Source organism: Euphorbia lathyris, chromosome 7 (genome assembly GCF_963576675.1).
Source record: "Euphorbia lathyris chromosome 7, ddEupLath1.1, whole genome shotgun sequence".
NCBI classification, from domain to species: Eukaryota; Viridiplantae; Streptophyta; class Magnoliopsida; order Malpighiales; family Euphorbiaceae; genus Euphorbia; species Euphorbia lathyris.
The window spans coordinates 17,026,515-17,043,881 of NC_088916.1; the positions used below are offsets into that span (position 1 = coordinate 17,026,515).

The window sequence follows — 17,367 nt, forward strand, 5'->3', positions numbered from 1 at the left end:
TGGGGGATTCTCTCTGGCCTGAAGCTGGCTAAGGATCTAGGGGTGAAGAAACTTCTGGTTGAGTCAGATAACCAAGAAGAGGTTAAAATGATTTCTGAGGGCAAGTCTGTCTGTCGGAATAGCTTGAATATTATTAAAGGCATTAAAAGGATTGAGTCCTCCTTTGAGTCTATTAAGTTCACCCATATTTATAGGGAGCAGAACCGCGTCGCGGACCGTCTTGCGTTGGAAGGGCACTCCGGTTTGTTGGGCCTTTCTACATTTTCTTCTCCACCGGTCTTCATTTCTTCTTTGATCTTGGAGGATGTGGTGGGGGTCAGTTTTCCTAGGCTGATCCCGGGTTGAGCTGTTTTGTTTGTTTGTTTTAATTTCCTTTTCTACCAAAAAAAAAAAAAAAAAAATGAAGAATACATTTATATAAAACATTAACAAGGTAATATTACTATAACATTTAGGTAAACTATTGTTAATCCATGTATAGCGCGGTCAATTTACTAATAATAACATAGTAATCTCATTTTATAAAACCCTCCATTCTATTAATGAGATCTCAAAGTGGTTTATTTTTTTAACCTCTTCAATTATGACTGATTAATGTTCATTATTCAGTCTGAGATTTTAGTTACTTTCAACAAAGTTCATCCTACCAGAGTAGAAAAAACACTGTAAAAATTGAATATTACCATGAGAAAAGCTTCTGAGAAAAGAACAGTAACCCGATTAACGTTTTACCAAATCACAATTAAGAAAAAAAAGAAAAAAAAGCGAAGAAAAAATGAAAAACAGTACAGAGAGTTAAGACAAGATTCAAAATGAGAGAGGTGGATGGAAATTTGTAAAACACAATTCAAAACTCAAAAAACAATCGAGAGAAAGTGAGAGAGAGAGAAAGAAAGAGGAGAGAGAAGTGTTTCTTCTTCGTCTTTTCTTTCTTGGTGTACAAATTTTCAATTTTTTCAAAGGCCAACGCGCTCTATAGAGGCCTACCGACTTCTCTCTCTCTCTCTCTCTCTCTGTATTCAGAATCGTTGAATCGATCTTCCCCGACGCCTTCAGATCCCTTCAATTTTTAGGTTTTCTCCCGTTACTTTGCTGAAGTGATAGCAAATTCTTTGGATCTTTCCAAATTTTGCTTGTTTGAATTGAAATGGAGGCGATCGAAGAGTTGGCACAACTGTCCGAGTCTATGAACCAAGCGACGGCGTTGCTTGCCGATGAAGATGTTGATGAAAATTCTAGCTCCACTTCTAGACGCAGCTCCACTTTTCTTAATGTTGTTGCCCTTGGCAATATTGTAAGTTCTTCTGCGACGCATATATTTCTATCTACTGATTGGATTGAGTTGGATTCTATTCGTTGTAGGCTTGGGTGAGGTGTATGCTTTCGCTTTTTATGTTTAGATTGTCAGATCTCTGTGTTTGCAATTGTTCTGGAAGTTTTTGGTTTCTATGCTTGAAGTGACGGCGTTTGGATCTTTTTAGCTTGGAGTGCTAGTAGAAGATTTACAATTAGTTAAAGAAAAGGAAATGAGATTTTCATGTACTCAATTTAGGAATTAGCCTCAATCCGAATCCTGTTTTGGTCCTTTATCTCCTTTCTCTGAATTAGGAACAACATCTTGCTTAAGGTCTACTTGAAATCGGTTAATAGTGTGGAACTCGCTTCTTAGCCATTTGTTTTGATTGATTAGCTATCTGAGTGTCTAGGAACAGCTGATGATATTGAGTTCATTTAGTAACAATTCTAGCATTAGGGGAGCTCCTATTCGCTATGCTGACTCCTTTGGATGTTAATATTCATGGTTATGAACCCTGAGCAGCGGCAAAAATATGAGACTTATCTGCTGACTATACACCTGGCTTTCCGTGTTATTATGATTGTGAATTTCTCTGTTACTTAGAACATGTTTTACTGTTTTCTAATCCTTTTCTTCCATCTCTTTTTTTGCTTCTTTTGACAAATTGGTCAGGGTGCTGGTAAATCGGCAGTTTTAAACAGCTTAATTGGACATCCTGTTCTCGTAAGTCAATTTGTCAACATCTGTTTTATTTATTTATTTCATTTTTTTTTGTATGTGGTTCTCCTTGTGTTTATTTATGAGTTTCTTCTTCGGTTTTTCCTATGTTCAGCCCACTGGTGAAAATGGTGCTACTCGTGCTCCTATCAGTATTGGTTTACAGAAAGATGGCTCTGTGAGCAGCAAATCAATTATTTTGCAAATTGACAATAAATCTCAGCAAGTTTCTGCAAGTGAGCAACTGATTTTGATATTTCAATTTCAGTATTTTCTTTCACCTGTGTTACTGTCCTTGTTTCTCAGTGCTTTTACTTAGTACCAACCTAAATAGCTACTTAAAAAAGATAGTTTCTTAGGATTCTTATGCTGTCACTTTCACTTTGTGGTTCTAAAAATGCAACTATTTCTGTGGTAAGGATATAATAATAAGATAAGGTTTTCTTTCATTATTTTAAGTTTATGCTTGTGTCTGTGATTAGTAGTATGGTTTGGTACAACAATCTGAAGAAAAGCTGTGTATCCGATGCACTTAATAAGCATAGGTGGTGACGCTCTGGATGTTCATGCACCTAAGTAATGATAAATAAAAAATTTCATTTTTGTGGTTTACTATAGACGAGTCCAGTGATGATTGTAGAACACTATCTATTACATGATTGACAAATGGACGGTGGGGTCCTTTGTAGGGTTCCATCAGACATTTTTATGAGTTTTATATTTGGAATTTTAATGGTGTTTGCAGGTGCTTTACGACATTCATTACAGGAAAGGCTCAGTAAGGGATCTTCTGGCAGGACTAGAGATGAAATATATTTGAGACTGAGGACGAGTACAGGTTGGTCCAGGAGTCCTTGTTGTGATTTTGTTAGTAAATTATGCATTGAAATTGTGATGCAATACTAACTGGTATCTTTTATAAGACATGGTAATGTAGAAAGTACAGTGTCTAGTTGAAATTTTTTTCCACTGGAAGTTCATAGAAATGTTCATTGAAGTAACAATTTCCCAAGAGGGTGCAAATGATCATTTGAGAACAATCATGCATGTTACATGTAGCCAACTAGTAATTATTCTAAACTTCTTTTGCTTGCTGGTGCCTTTGAGACTTGGTTTATAAATAATACAGGATTGCGATGATAAATGGATTACCTAGAAATGGTGCTGAAGTGAAATAATCAGCTAGAGGACAGTGTTACTCTAACTTCATGCTTTTCCAAAAATACTTGTCTTGATTAGGATATGATGGTATTTTTATTAAAAGCTATGACATTTAAAATCAATGTATTTCCAGTGCTGTAGTGGCATATATTTAGTAAATTTATACTGAGGTGAGGGTAAGTGTTTGATGTACTTTTATTGTGCTGTTGAGCGCATTTAATGGTGAAGTTGAAGTTTGAAATTTACTTAATAATCTTGGGTGCTATTTTTAAATTATTATTTTTCTTGATATAGGAGTCAATTTTAATAGCACAAAACTATAAGAGATGGATAAACACTTACCAATTATATGGTTTACTTAATGTAACAGTGCTGCGTAGATTTCTTTTATGTCTTTGAAGTTTGAGCTGTAAGCCGACATTTATTAGGATCTGGATTTTGTCCATCACCTTACAAGGTAGGATAAGATTGTCTAGAATGTATTGAAAATGTTACTGTTATATAGGCTTCCTCTGAATCATAAATTCTAAATAAATCTCTGATTTTTTTTTGTTAATTAGGTGAAACTTAACTAATTTGTAGATGATCTTTGAAAGCTATGTCGTTCAAGTTGCATATTGAAGTTTGGCAGTTGTTAATTGACTGGTTTTGAATGTTATTATAACTTCTATAAGAGCACTAAAGCTTGTTCTTATGTGAGTGATTGATGAAACCTTGGTTCTCCAAAGTAGACCCTAATGTCAGGAGTATATATTCAGTTGGCTGGTTCATGTGCTTTAAATTCCAGTTTTATAGATAAATTATGTTACAGGACCTTAAAATATCTATATAATTTGTTCTCAGCACCTCCCCTGAAATTGATAGACTTACCTGGCCTGGATCAACGAAGCATGGATGAATCAGTGGTAAGTGTGTTTTAGCTGTTCTAGACTCTGATATTATCTACGGAAGAAGAGTGTTTATTATTGATATGGTTTCTTCTAGTCCTTTGCTGATTGGCAAAAAGGACCTTTGGCTGGTTAATGTATTCCTGCTAGTTCTGAATGGGATTTGAAGCAGTAATTGGTATTATTTCTTTGATGGATCCTTGAATAGGTTAGTGAATATGCTGAGCACAATGATGCCATTTTGCTTGTTATCATTCCTGCGGCCCAAGCTCCTGAAATTGCTTCATCTCGGGCCCTCAGGCTTGCCAAGGAGTACGATGGAGAAGGTGAATAGCTATAATCCCCTTTTTTTCTATTTTTTTTCTACTGAAATTGTTCTCAGATGTGTGTTAAGATCAGTGTGGTCAAATTTGATCCACAAACTTTATGGACATCTTCCTCTTCCAAACTTATGCCTCCTGTTTTTTTTTGTTTTCCCTCTCTTTTACTTTATATTTAAACAATCAAGTGGAATATTCTCATGTTGATGGCAGGTACCAGAACTGTTGGTGTAATTAGTAAAATAGATCAAGCTGCTTCAGACCAAAAAGCTCTTGCAGCTGTTCAGGCTCTCTTGTTAAATCAGGGGCCGACAAAAACTGCTGATATCCCATGGGTTGCCTTGATTGGTCAGTCAGTATCCATAGCTTCTGCACAGTCTGGGTCTGAGAACTCCTTGGAAACTGCATGGAGGGCAGAGAGTGAAAGTCTTAAATCAATACTAACTGGAGCCCCTCAAGCCAAGCTAGGAAGAGTAGCTCTGGTGGATGCTTTGGCACAGCAGATTCGCAAGCGTATGAAAGTTCGGCTTCCAAACCTTCTATCTGGGTAATTTTTTCCCCTTATCTGCTGCTTTGCTGCATGGTAATTTTAGTGTTTTACCCACTTCAGCAGAGATCCAACCCTTTCTTAGATTATCTATTCATATACACTTTCCATTTGCATCTTCAGATGCTTTTTGTGCCAGAATTTGTTCATAGACTGCTTTATGATCCTATAAACAATTCCATTCAGCTACCATGTGATTCTTCCTAACTAGTTATTTGAGTTTGAGTTATTTCCTGAAACTTTTTGCATTAATGCAGTTTGCAAGGGAAGTCTCAAATAGTTCAGGATGAGCTAGTAAGGCTTGGGGAGCAGATGGTTGAGAGTCCTGAGGGCACAAGGGCAATTGCTTTGGAACTTTGCCGTGAGTTCGAGGACAAATTTCTCCAACACCTTACCACTGGTGAGGTTAGTGTCTTCATTTTTATCAAGTTCTCTTGTTAATGTAAATCTGAAATATCTACCGTACTTGTGCTAGGTATATCCTGTTACTGAAGTTCTATAGAACTTGAATAAAGTAAATTCATTTTTGTTAAAAAGGTTTTAAACATTTAATGCGATTATATTCTGAGCTTTAAGATGATTGGTTTCCATTCTCCATAGATTCCCATAATGGATACCATGTTAATGCTTGTTGAGAAATTTGTTCATTGAGATGTTTGGAGCTCATTGGTCCTTATTGAGTCAATGTCACTCTTTTGTTTTTGTCTGCAAAGCATGTGCCCATAACTTATGTGGCTATAATATCATGCTCCTCTTTTAGGTTCCAATGGGCAATTTGTTATAGGACTTTGATGAAATGCTCATTTTGTTCAGCCTTCTAATTATATGGTCAATATCATTCCTTTTACCTATACAGGGCATGCATTAATCTGCTTTTGATCTACTTTTTTTTCTTGACAATCATAAGCAATACTGATATCCTGATGAAGTTCATCAGTTGCTAAACACAAAAGTTCATTGCAGGGTTCTGGCTGGAAAATTGTTGCAAGTTTTGAAGGAACTTTCCCTAATAGGATTAAGCAGCTCCCTTTGGACGTACATTTTGATATAAAAAATGTCAAGAGGGTATTTCTACCACCTTTTACTTGTCCTGACCCTCCATTTGTGTTCCTCTTCAAAACTCATGCACAAATTTTCTTCTCTTCATGTTCTATTAGATTGTGTTAGAAGCAGATGGTTATCAACCATATCTGATATCACCAGAAAAGGGATTGAGATCTTTAATAAAGGGTGTTTTGGAGCTAGCGAAAGAGCCATCACGTCTATGCGTTGATGAGGTAAATACTTTTTTCATCCTTCCTAATTTATTTGAATTCTAGTACCTTTCAGTAACTTAAATTGGGTTTGAAGTTATTGCTTATGCTTATCTTCGTAGTAGTAAGATTTAAAGCTGTTGACTTTTTTTTTTTCTGTTTTCAAGTGCTCCTGTGCTGGAAGCATTATTGAGCTGTCATATAATGTGCTTGTTCATTTTTGCTCGGGGGATTGAACTGTTGGCGCTCATGTTTCTGTCATGTTGTAATTGTAAAACTTTTAAATGGAATTTCTTAGATGTCTCTTTTAAGTGAATCTTTTGTTAACTCATTTAGCGCTTAAAATTATAAAATTAATTGCTTATTTAAGAGCTTATGATTGTTTGAAAATCCCAACTAAAGCTTTCAGTTAATATAAAATTTCACTTAATCTGATAAGTTAAAATATTCTACTTAAGTTTTAAGCTGAATATTAATAATAGGGTAAATAATTTATTAGTCCTCTTCTTTTTACCTAATACACTATTTAGTCCCACTATTTTGAAAAACACATTATAAGGTTCCCTATCATTTGTAACTGCTAACCTTTTGGTCCTTCTGTCCATTTTTATTTTTAACCGTTATATTCGGCATAAAGAGTCAGACATAAAATAAAAGAGTAAAAGAGCCATTTTGTATCGCAATATGGCTGTCCTGAAAGCTAAGATATGTTTGGTTAAAACAACAACAACAACAACAACAAAGCCTTACTCCCGAAATGATTCGGGGTCGGCTAACATGAACCGTCATATAAAACCGTGAAATCAAGTCGTGTCAGCGACACAAATTCGCTCCCTCCACTCCGTCCTGTCCACTACCATATTTTCCTCAATTCCCAGTAAACTCATATCACTCTCGATCACCCTCCTCCAAGTTTGCTTAGGTCTTACCCTACCCCTCACCACTACATCCCTTTGCCACTCTTCGGTTCTCCTAACCGGCGCATCAAGCGCTCTATGTCTCACATGGCCAAACCACCTTAGTCGGTTTTCTCTCATTTTATTCTCAATAGATGTGACCCCTACTTTTGTCCTAATTATTTCATTACTCACCCGATCCTTTCTCGTATGACCACACATCCATCTCAACATACGCATCTCCGCCACCGACATCTTAAAAATCGAAAAAAAATACACAAAAGGACAGTGTGTTACGTAAAAAGGTGGGGACTAATAAATTTATTACCCTTAATAATAATAGTATTTTTGAAGTTTGTACAAAAAGTGACCAATATACTCTTGGAATTTCTTTACATTTATCACTATTACAACATTTTTCATGTAAACAATTTATACCCTTATATTCAGTATTTTTTTTACCAACACTCTTATCAAACAACTTTGTCCGTCAATAATTTCATCATTTATAATGGTCAATGCTTTAAAATTCAATATTATTTCAACTCTTAGTTTTCAGTTTTACCAAATAACAGCTTTGACATTCATTTCACAAATTTTCCTTTTTAAAGTGTAACTACATGAAGCACAAGCGTTTCACCTCAAGTATGTAATTTGTTTGCTTCATTTTTTGGATACTAAAGAAATTTGTGATTAACTGTAAACAGGTGCACCGTGTACTTGTAGATATAGTTTCTGCTACTGCAAATGGTACACCAGGACTTGGAAGATACCCTCGTTTCAAAAGAGAGGTAGAATAACATTGTACCTAGCAAATTGCGATGTGTACACTTAATTACTGAGTTTATTCATTTTTCTGATTTTAATTGTTTTCAATCATCTGCTAGGTCGTAGCTATTGCCTCGACTGCATTAGAGGGTTTTAAGAATGAAGCAAAGAAGATGGTTGTTGCACTAGTGGATATGGAACGGGTATTTGTGCCTCCGCAACACTTCATCCGTTTGGTACAAAGGAGGTAATCAGAATATTTTTTTACCAGTATGTATTATAGTCTTACTAGAAAATGTCCAAGCTTTGTTTTGTACATTTTGATGGATTATGTTGTTATACATAACCACTAGCTTTTGACCTCTAGAACTTAGTTTGCCCTCAACATCTAAGGGTCTTCTTTATCTGGTTGTAAAATGTATTTTGACCTCCAATTCTCTAGATGTTTACATGATAGTATTAAATATGATTTATTTTAGAATGGAAAGACAACGTCGAGAGGATGAGCTTAAGAACCGTCCTTCTAAAAAGGGCCAGGAAGCCGAGCAAGCAACACTAAACAGGGTATTTTACCTTTTCTCTATGTGAACAATAGTTTCAACCTTTGTTTATGTTGCTGTTATGCTTTGTTTATGTTGCTTCTGTTGCTCAATTCTGTTTGCATTTCCCTTATCATAGGCAACTAGTCCTCAGACTGGAGGTCAGCAAACTGGGGGGAGTTTGAAATCGATGAAAGATAAACCCAATCAGGGGGAAAAAGAAGGGCAAGAGGCTTCTGGTTTGAAGAGTGCAGGTCCAGATGGAGAAATAACTGCAGGTTTGATGTGTCACTTGTAGCCTTTTTACTTAAAGAAAAAATATAAATTGCTACAATTATGCTGTGCCTCTGCTTTTGAGTTTTCAGTAATGACTACCGAAAATACATTCTACTTTTTAACAATCCTAAAATTCCAAGGTCTTCTGGGTCCTGAATATTTTGAACTGCTTAACTTGTTTGATGCATTCTTGTAAGTGGAAATGGAGCAAAGTACTCACTGAATTCTGATTGTTTCACTCTGTTGAATCTATCACTGTGCTCTTGGTGAACTTGTTGTTTTCTTTCTTTCTTGTATTTGATCTGTTCACGTGATTGTTAGGGTGAACTTGTTGCATGAAGAAAGATGAAGTCTTAGTTGTAAATTCTTTTTCAACCATTATATACGTCAAGTGCACAGTTGTCTTGCCACTATGCTTGTGATATTAGCATGTAGAGGATTGATTTGCAAACAAAATTAGACATTTTTGTTAGAGTTGGCCTAATTGAATATTGTTTCAAAAATGAAGTTAATTTGATTTAATCTTGATTTGACAATCCTTTGATGAACGATAGTTGTGGATGATAAGTTGAATGGCTATGGAGTTTGGAGTAGTATCATGTTGAAATTCATGTATAATTCAGACTTGGCCTAATTAAATATTGTTTCAAAGCTTGATTTTTTTTTCCTGAATTTTTTTCTTGATGAAAGCGTTTGCACTGTATAAGTTTTGTTTCCCTATTTAACATGAGCTTTTCTTGACTTAATATCATCTGCAGGTTTTCTGTTGAAGAAAAGTGTGAAAAAAACTGATGGATGGAGCAAGCGATGGTTTGTTTTGAATGAGAAGACTGGGAAGGTTTGTAACATGTTGGTCTGAGATGTAACATTTGTTGGTACTTCAATGACCCATTATAAACGTTCACTCCTATAATGTATATTATGCATTTTCATTTTGATTTTATCTAATTTCTGTGATCAAGAATTTATTCTTGTGGAGTATGCGCACTGCAGAGTGATTAGGAAACTTTAGCTTTGGATATTTATAACATCTACTTGGATACTGTTTCTTCAGGGAGAAACTTTATACACCTTGTATTGACATCTGAAGGTTTTGGATGGGAGCCTGTTTCTTGTAAAACAAAGAATTATATTTGAAAATTTTGTGCACCAATGCAATTAGTTTATTAAAGCATCATTCTCTTGTCGTGAATCTTATCTATTTTACACAATGCAATCTTTTGTCTTATGTTTTACGAAATGCAATCTTTTGTCTTATGTTTTACGTATTTGATTCATACATATGTTGTTATGTTACAGCTTGGGTACACAAAAAAGCAAGAGGAGAGACTTTTCCGCGGTGTTATCACGTTGGAGGTATGCGGATCCATCATTTCCTTTTTACATTCTGAGATCACTCAATTGTTTTGTTTGGACTTAAGCTTCTATCTTTAGATCTCATCACCTGTGTGCTGTATGAGGTGCATATGAAATTGAATGGTTACAAAATTATTTACTTGTTCTGGGGGATTTCCCGAAATTCGCATCAAGTTAGTTTCTAAAGGAGGCTTCTGAAAGCACTGAAGGTGGATAAAGAGCAGGGAAAATAGCTGAAGGTTCTGTGAATTATAATGATGGGTTATTACTTTCTTGAGCTGTTGTTATAACCTTTTCCATTGAGCTTATAAAACCAGGTGCTGCTCCAGCAATGTGAAAGGCCAATTGCTTTTCCATATTTTCACACTAGAGGTTCTTTTTCCTGCAGAAGAAAATAAAATAGAAATGGACTTACTATGTTAAATTGGCTGCAATTTTTTTCAATTTAAATACCAATCTGGCTGTGAGTTGGGGCTTGCTTATTTTTCTCCTTCAGTAGGCGTTTCTTGTATTAATAATTGCTCTTAAGAGTATAGTTTCTCACATCTAGAAGTCTTAATTTCTTTCCCCTTTTGAGTAAGTGGATGATGGAACTTAATTAAGTTGTGAGTCTATTGTTGAGACATGAGATAGTGTGGCCACTGTTAAGTATTTCTTGGTTATTATTATTATTATTTTCCATGCTGTTATGCATCTGTTCTGCAAGTGAAAAATGACTCTTGCCTAATTTCAATTATCTGCCAGTAGCATTTTAACAATGATCAACTAAAGCTGTTCTTTCCATTGTGGCACTCCATATATATGCATGCAGCCTCCCTGATGGGCTTTATTTATCATCTACTGTGGTAATGCAGGCAGATAATTGTCTTCATGCTTGTGCAGGAATGCAATATTGAAGAAGTTTCAGATGAGGAAGAACCTCCAGCAAAGAGTTCAAAGGACAAAAAATCCAATGGACCAGCTTCTAAAGCACCCAGTCTTCTGTTCAAGTTAACCAGCAAAGTCCCATACAAAACTGTTCTAAAAGGTACACGACTGACTTGGTTAATAATGGTTGGGTTTAGTGGAAAATTTCCTTGACTATTTTAAATTATAATCCATTATCCTCTTTTTTCTTGCAGCCCACAGTGCTGTTATCTTGAAGGCTGAGAGTGTTGCTGATAAAGTTGAATGGATGAAAAGGTTGTCAAAAATTGCCCAACCTTCAAAAGTACAAATAAGGAATGCATCCCCTGAAGGTGGTCATACAATGCGGCAGAGTCTCTCAGATGGTTCCCTAGTATGTTTTATTACACTTGCTGCTTCACCATTTTCTTTCCATGTAATTAATCATTTTAAATCCAGGATAATTTCTGATTCAATTTCCTGGTGCATGGCATGTTGACCTGCTGTGTTCATGATTTGGTCTACTTATTTTTTCTCCTTCAGTCTGAATTGCATAAACTGCAATTGTTACATGCTTTACACACGCAAAACACTTCATATTCGATATATCTTCAATGGTTCACTGCAAGCTTTCAGTGTAATTGTAATTAGTAATAAACTGCAATAGCTAAGAAGACAACAAAAAGTGTGCTGTGGGAATTGGCAGTAATGAACGTACCACTTTTATGGAACTGCAAAGTTGCAACATTCTTAATCATTTTTTCTCTTGGTAAAGTAGACTTTTTGGTTAATATTGCGATTGCAGAAGGTGTTTGCAGTGGACTAATTAATATCTTCCTGCTCACAGTTGAGATTTTCAGCTGAGAGACATCCCAAGTGTCTTAATTCTTAACCCACTGACATTTTTAGATAAGGGAGAATTTGATGATAATTTTTTGGTGTGAATTCTTATTTCATGCCAGAGACTATGTTCACAAATTAACAAGGCCTGGGAAAGAAACTGAATGATTAAGACAAGTTTATACATTGTGCGCCTGCTAATATTTATTTGTACGAAGATTTGCACTCACCAAAGATTGTTATGATAGCCTTTCAAAATTCTCGGGATTAATTGGTTTATGGCTTTATGCAGGACACTATGGCAAGAAGGCCTGCAGATCCTGAGGAAGAGCTTCGATGGATGTCTCAAGAAGTGCGTGGTTATGTTGAAGCAGTCTTGAGTAGCTTGGCTGCAAACGTTCCCAAAGTAAGTTATACTATTTTTGTTCAGTATTTTCATATCCTAATTTTGAATTACTTATGAAACCTTTGATGTTTTGTAATTGGTTAAACAGGCAGTTGTTCTTTGTCAAGTTGAGAAGGCCAAAGAAGATATGCTAAATCAGTTGTACAGCTCTGTCAGGTTTGGGGCCCTATATTTTGCAGCAACTGATCATTATTCATTACCTTAATAGGAACCTAGCAATTGTCTTTTTGCTGGTCCCTACATTAATACATGTCTCTTCTTTGCGACCTCCATTTTCATTTCTCTTGTCTGAAAAATGATGGTTCCCATTGTTTTGTCATGCTGTATATGCATTATAGCACTAGAACCTAATTCGGACTTCTAGATTCTTATTTAAAACTATGGCGTATATTTGTAGCGCTCAAAGCACAGCAAGGATAGAAGAGATGCTTCTGGAGGATCAAAATGTAAAGCAGAGGAGACAGCGGTACCAGAAACAGTCCTCTCTCCTTTCAAAGTTAACACGCCAACTCAGCATTCATGACAACCGGGCTGCTGCTGCTTCCAGTTGGTCTAATGGTAGTGCAGGTAAAAATATGAAAAATACTGTTATATGTGTGTTTATTTTTATCTTACCTGAGTTGTTTCTGAAACTTGTACAACTTCAGATATGTTGGAAATGAATTTTATCTAAACAGCCATAATTTATTTTTGATTGCATAACTTTGTCATGAAGTGCTTTTTAGATCGAATAGTTGCTTCATCTTTGCACCAAATAGCTTCCTTTGCATCAAAGAGATTGCATATAAGACCTTTCCATTATTTTTAGATATTTGGTTGTGAGGTTAAATCATATGCAGTTTGATTGATTCATAGTCGGCTATTTCGATCATTATGTCAGTTTGATTGATTCATGGAATTTATTAATTGCAGAAAGCAGCCCCAAGGCAGAAAGTCCATCAGGCAATGACTGGAGAACTGCATTTGATGCAGGTGCCAATGGCTTTGCGGACAGAGGTTCATCTAGATCTAAATCAAATGGTCACAGTCGGCGATCGAATGATTCTGAACAAAATGGTGACATAAACTCTCGTTCAAACTCAAATGGCCGTCGTACACCTGTTCGGTTACCACCTACCCCTCCACAATCTGGATCTTCAGGTTACAGATTTTAACCGAGGGCTGAACGAGTTTGGCCGATTATTCATACTTGAAAACGTAGCAAATTTTTTTATGGTTGATATTCTGTGAAGCCCACTAAGGATCTGATCATTCTGATGATTCCAAATTCTATTTTAGGATCTTTAGGTGAGAAAAAGAGTGTTTTATGTACATAAGGATGGCAGTTCCTCAATATCAGATTTTTGCGGCGTGCCTAGTCAGAAAGATGGAATCAAGGTGTTCTTGAAATCCATTTATTATATTTTATATACTTGATATCCATTTTCTTCTATTATTTTAGAGTTGCCGATTTTTTTTTCCATTTATACCCTTCACCTCAGTTTTTGATGCCTACACACCTGTACTTATTGTTGTAATTTTTATTATAGAATTATTGATGCCTGGTAAGTGTTTTTTCTGAAAAAAAAAACATTTTGGACATCCTCTTGGATGGGTGCTGCAAACTTTGCATAATGACATTTTTCTGCTGCACTCAACTGTTGTTCAATACGTTGTCGTTTAATTTCAAGTTCAATATAATTTTCATTTATTTTGATTTGTGATGCTCGTATGCATCATTAATGGTTTCTGCACAACCCGAAATAGCAGTTACATGCACTAGTTAAGAGTAAATATTGCTATATGTTGTCCTATTGTCAAATGTAGTTGTATTATGTATATTCTTATAACTAGACATCAATGGGCATGGGAAGTAACATTGTTTTTATTTAGCTGTTTTTATACGGAAAGTAATTTGAGTAATGATATAAACGCTTTCACATTAAAAAAAATTTAGGGATAAGACAAATTTTATCTTATGGTTATTAGAGGAACAAATTTAGCTTCCACTAAAAAAAATTAGTGGGATTTTAAATCTAATGTTTACTAATTGGTGCAATTTCAAATTTTGATGGTTTTTGTATTAACATGAAATATTTAGTTTATTTTTATTGGGGGACAAGAATATTGCATGTTGGTTTGATATGAAGTGGTAAACACTAAATTTAAGATTGCACTGTATATAGAGGTTAAATCTGTTTTCCTCAATTTTGTGCCTTATCTAAAAAGTAGAAGATTCAAATTTAATTTTAAGCACCCATATGGACAGCTAAATTGAATTGGGAAGTTGTATTATAAATTATAAAAAAAAAGGAAAAAGAATCTGATTATGTAGCTCTAAATTTGACCAAAAAAATGGATTCTTGCCGAGTGTTTTGTTAACTTTCTAAACTTGTTTAAACTTACATTTCGGTCATTTAATTTGTTTAAATTGATATATTTGTCTTTGGAACTTACTTACAGTGATCTATTGTTTCCCTGAACTTGATTAAAGTGATTAACATTTCAATTTGTTCAAGTCTTCTTTTATTCTAACACGTGAACTTATGTGGTCAATTATGTCATTTTAAATAAGTTTAGAGAGCTAAAGACACATTTTATAAGTTTACGAGGCAATCAATTTTTTTGAACAAATTTCACGAATATCTTCTTGATATATTAAGTGAAGCCTAAATGATAAGAGTCAATTTTACTCTAAAATTATGATGAAAAATTAATTTTAGGCTTAATACGTTAGAAGTCTCTTTAACTTGGCCAAAACCGTAAATTGACTAATGGAACTGACAAAGAGTGTTGCTAGTTCTCTCAATTTGGTTAAAGTGATTTATTAGTTACTTGAATTTGTTTGAAGTGATATATTGGTCTATTCGGGTTGCTTGTAGTGACATATTCATCCATAAGTAGGCCCCAAGTACTTATTACTTATTGGGTTGTAATTGTTATTACATAAAGTTGTATATTTTTCAATTTGTGCCATGTGGATATAAAAAGTTAATCATATTACTTTAAGCAAATGCAACGGATCAATGAGGTACCCTGTAAATTTATAGCCAGTATTTTTTTTGGCTAAATTCGAGGAGCTCCGAATATATTAAACTATAATTTTTATTTCTATTGTTTAAAGTGTATTAATATATGACATGGCTCAGTTTTATGCTTTTATCAGAAATTCCACTAATGTGAACTCGGTTCAAAAAGCTGATTGGTCTTCTAAGTTTATATATTAGCTTCATCAGTTTGCTTAAAGTGATCCATTGATCATATTAATTTGTTTAAAGTGTCTACTAGTCCTCTAAACTTGTCTACAATGATCTATTAGCACCCAAATTTGTTTAAAATTATATACATTTCATTTTTTTTAAATCCAATATTGTTCTAAAAAATATGTTATTTAGAGAATAAATAATATATTTTTTATATTAATATTTACAAATATAAAAATGTTTATATATATATATATATATATATATATATATATATATGGGTGAGATCCAGTGTGACAAGGTTTTAATGTGTGACAGGGAGCTTATTGTGTGACATAACAAAACTACGTAGTTTTGATGATAATTAAAAAGGCAAGGTGACAAATTTGTAAATAAAATGAAAGAGAGGATAGAGAAAATTATTTTATTTCTTTTCTTTAAAATACATTTTCCCGACATCTCTAACATCGTTTTTCGAAATTTTTATACTATTAGACTCGTCTAAATTAGACGGTCATTTTAAGATCTCTGAAGGTTAAGTAAAAAAAATTATGGTGAACGAAATCCGGGTGGACGTTTTCCGGCGAGACAAAAAGTGCCCAAAAAATTCTCAAAAGAATCCAGAAAATGTAAAACATTATTCTAAGAAACTTTAATTCTTGGGTCGAAGCGTGATTTCTTACGGTTTAGTCCCAATAAAACTTTTTCCTTAATTTTATCCATTGTACATGCTTCAACAATTTGTTGGGTCAAACCTGTAAGGAATCTCCCTTTGAGCCAAGAATTAAAGTTTCTTAAAATGATGTTTTAAATGTTTTGGAATTTTTTGATAATTTTCTGGGCATGTTTTTTTATCCTACTTACATTGTTCCAAATCAGTGTACCATTTGTTCCAACATAATACTTATATTGTTCCAACAGAAAATTGTTTTATTTCTTTTCTTTAAAATACATTTTTTTGAAATTTCTAACCTCGTTTTTTAAAATTTTTTATACTATTAGACTCATCTAAATTAGACGGTCATTTTAAGATCCCTGAAGTTCAAATAAAAAAAATTCCGGTGAACTGAATCCGGGTGGGCGTTTTCTGGCGAGAAAAAAAGTGCCCAAAAAATTCTCAAAAAATTCTAGAAAATATAAAACATTACTCTAAGAAACTTTAATTCTTGGATCGAAGCGGTATTTCTTACGGTTTAATCCTAATAAAACTTGTTCCTTAATTTTATCAATTTTACATGATTCAACAATTTATTGGGTCAAAACTATAAGGAACCTTGTTTGGACCCAAGAATTAAAGTTTCTTAAAATGATGTTTTACATGTTTTGAAATTTTTTGATAATTTTCTGGACACATTTTTGTCCTACTTACATTGTTCGAAAGCAGTGTACAGTGTACCATTTGTTCCAACATAATACTTATATTGTTCCAACAGAAAAATGTTTTATTTCTTTTCTTTAAAATACATTTTCCTGACATTTCTAAACTCGTTTTTCGAAAAAATTTATACTATTAGACTCGTCTAAATTAGACGGTCATTTTAAGATCCCTGAAGCTCAAGTAAAAAAAATTCCGGTGAACGGAATCCGGTTGGGCGTTTTCTGGCGAGAAAAAAAGTGCCCATAAAATTCTCAAAAAATTCCATAAAATGTAAAACATTATTCTAAAAAACTTTAATTCTTGGGACAAAGCGTGATTTCTTACGGTTTTGACCCAATAAATTGTTGAAAGATGTAAAATGGATAAAATTAAGGAAAACATTTTATTGGGACTAAACCGTAAACAATCCTACTTCGAATCAAGAATTAAAGTTTCTCCAAATAATGTTTTACATTTTTGAAAATTGTTTGAGAATTTTCTAGGCACATTTGGGTTTTTTTTATCGGAAAACGCCCATCTAACCGCCGAATTCCATTGATTTGGGACTAAACCGTAAGGAATCTCATTTTGAGTCAAGAATTAAAGTTTCTGAGAATAATGTTTTACATTTTCTGGAATGTTTTGAGAATTTTCTGGACATTTTTTTTCTCACAGAAAAA

At 34.2% G+C, this 17,367-nt stretch overlaps 1 protein-coding gene across 1 annotated transcript; it reads left to right on the forward strand.

Moving 5' to 3' along the window:
- The first annotated feature begins 829 nt into the window (after positions 1 to 829).
- LOC136200914 (dynamin-2A-like) lies at positions 830 to 13,610 on the forward strand. The gene is made up of 22 exons (XM_065991419.1): positions 830 to 1,294; positions 1,970 to 2,020; positions 2,130 to 2,250; positions 2,760 to 2,852; positions 4,019 to 4,080; positions 4,271 to 4,388; positions 4,596 to 4,929; positions 5,187 to 5,334; positions 5,893 to 5,994; positions 6,087 to 6,206; positions 7,786 to 7,869; positions 7,966 to 8,093; positions 8,326 to 8,410; positions 8,525 to 8,663; positions 9,420 to 9,499; positions 9,961 to 10,017; positions 10,900 to 11,044; positions 11,139 to 11,296; positions 12,035 to 12,148; positions 12,237 to 12,304; positions 12,546 to 12,715; positions 13,061 to 13,610. The coding sequence occupies exons 1-22, from the start codon at positions 1,148 to 1,150 to the stop codon at positions 13,300 to 13,302; spliced, it is 2,766 nt and encodes a 921-aa protein (XP_065847491.1). The 5' UTR covers positions 830 to 1,147; the 3' UTR covers positions 13,303 to 13,610.
- The last annotated feature ends 3,757 nt before the right edge of the window (positions 13,611 to 17,367 follow it).

Coding starts and splice junctions, on each gene's coding strand:
- LOC136200914 (XM_065991419.1), top strand. CDS start 1,148: ATGGAGGCGATCGAAGAGTTGGCACAACTGTCCGAGTCTATGAACCAA. Junction 11,045..11,138: donor ATACAAAACTGTTCTAAAAG/GTACACGACTGA, acceptor TTTTTCTTGCAG/CCCACAGTGCTGTTATCTTG. Junction 11,297..12,034: donor GTCTCTCAGATGGTTCCCTA/GTATGTTTTATT, acceptor GGCTTTATGCAG/GACACTATGGCAAGAAGGCC.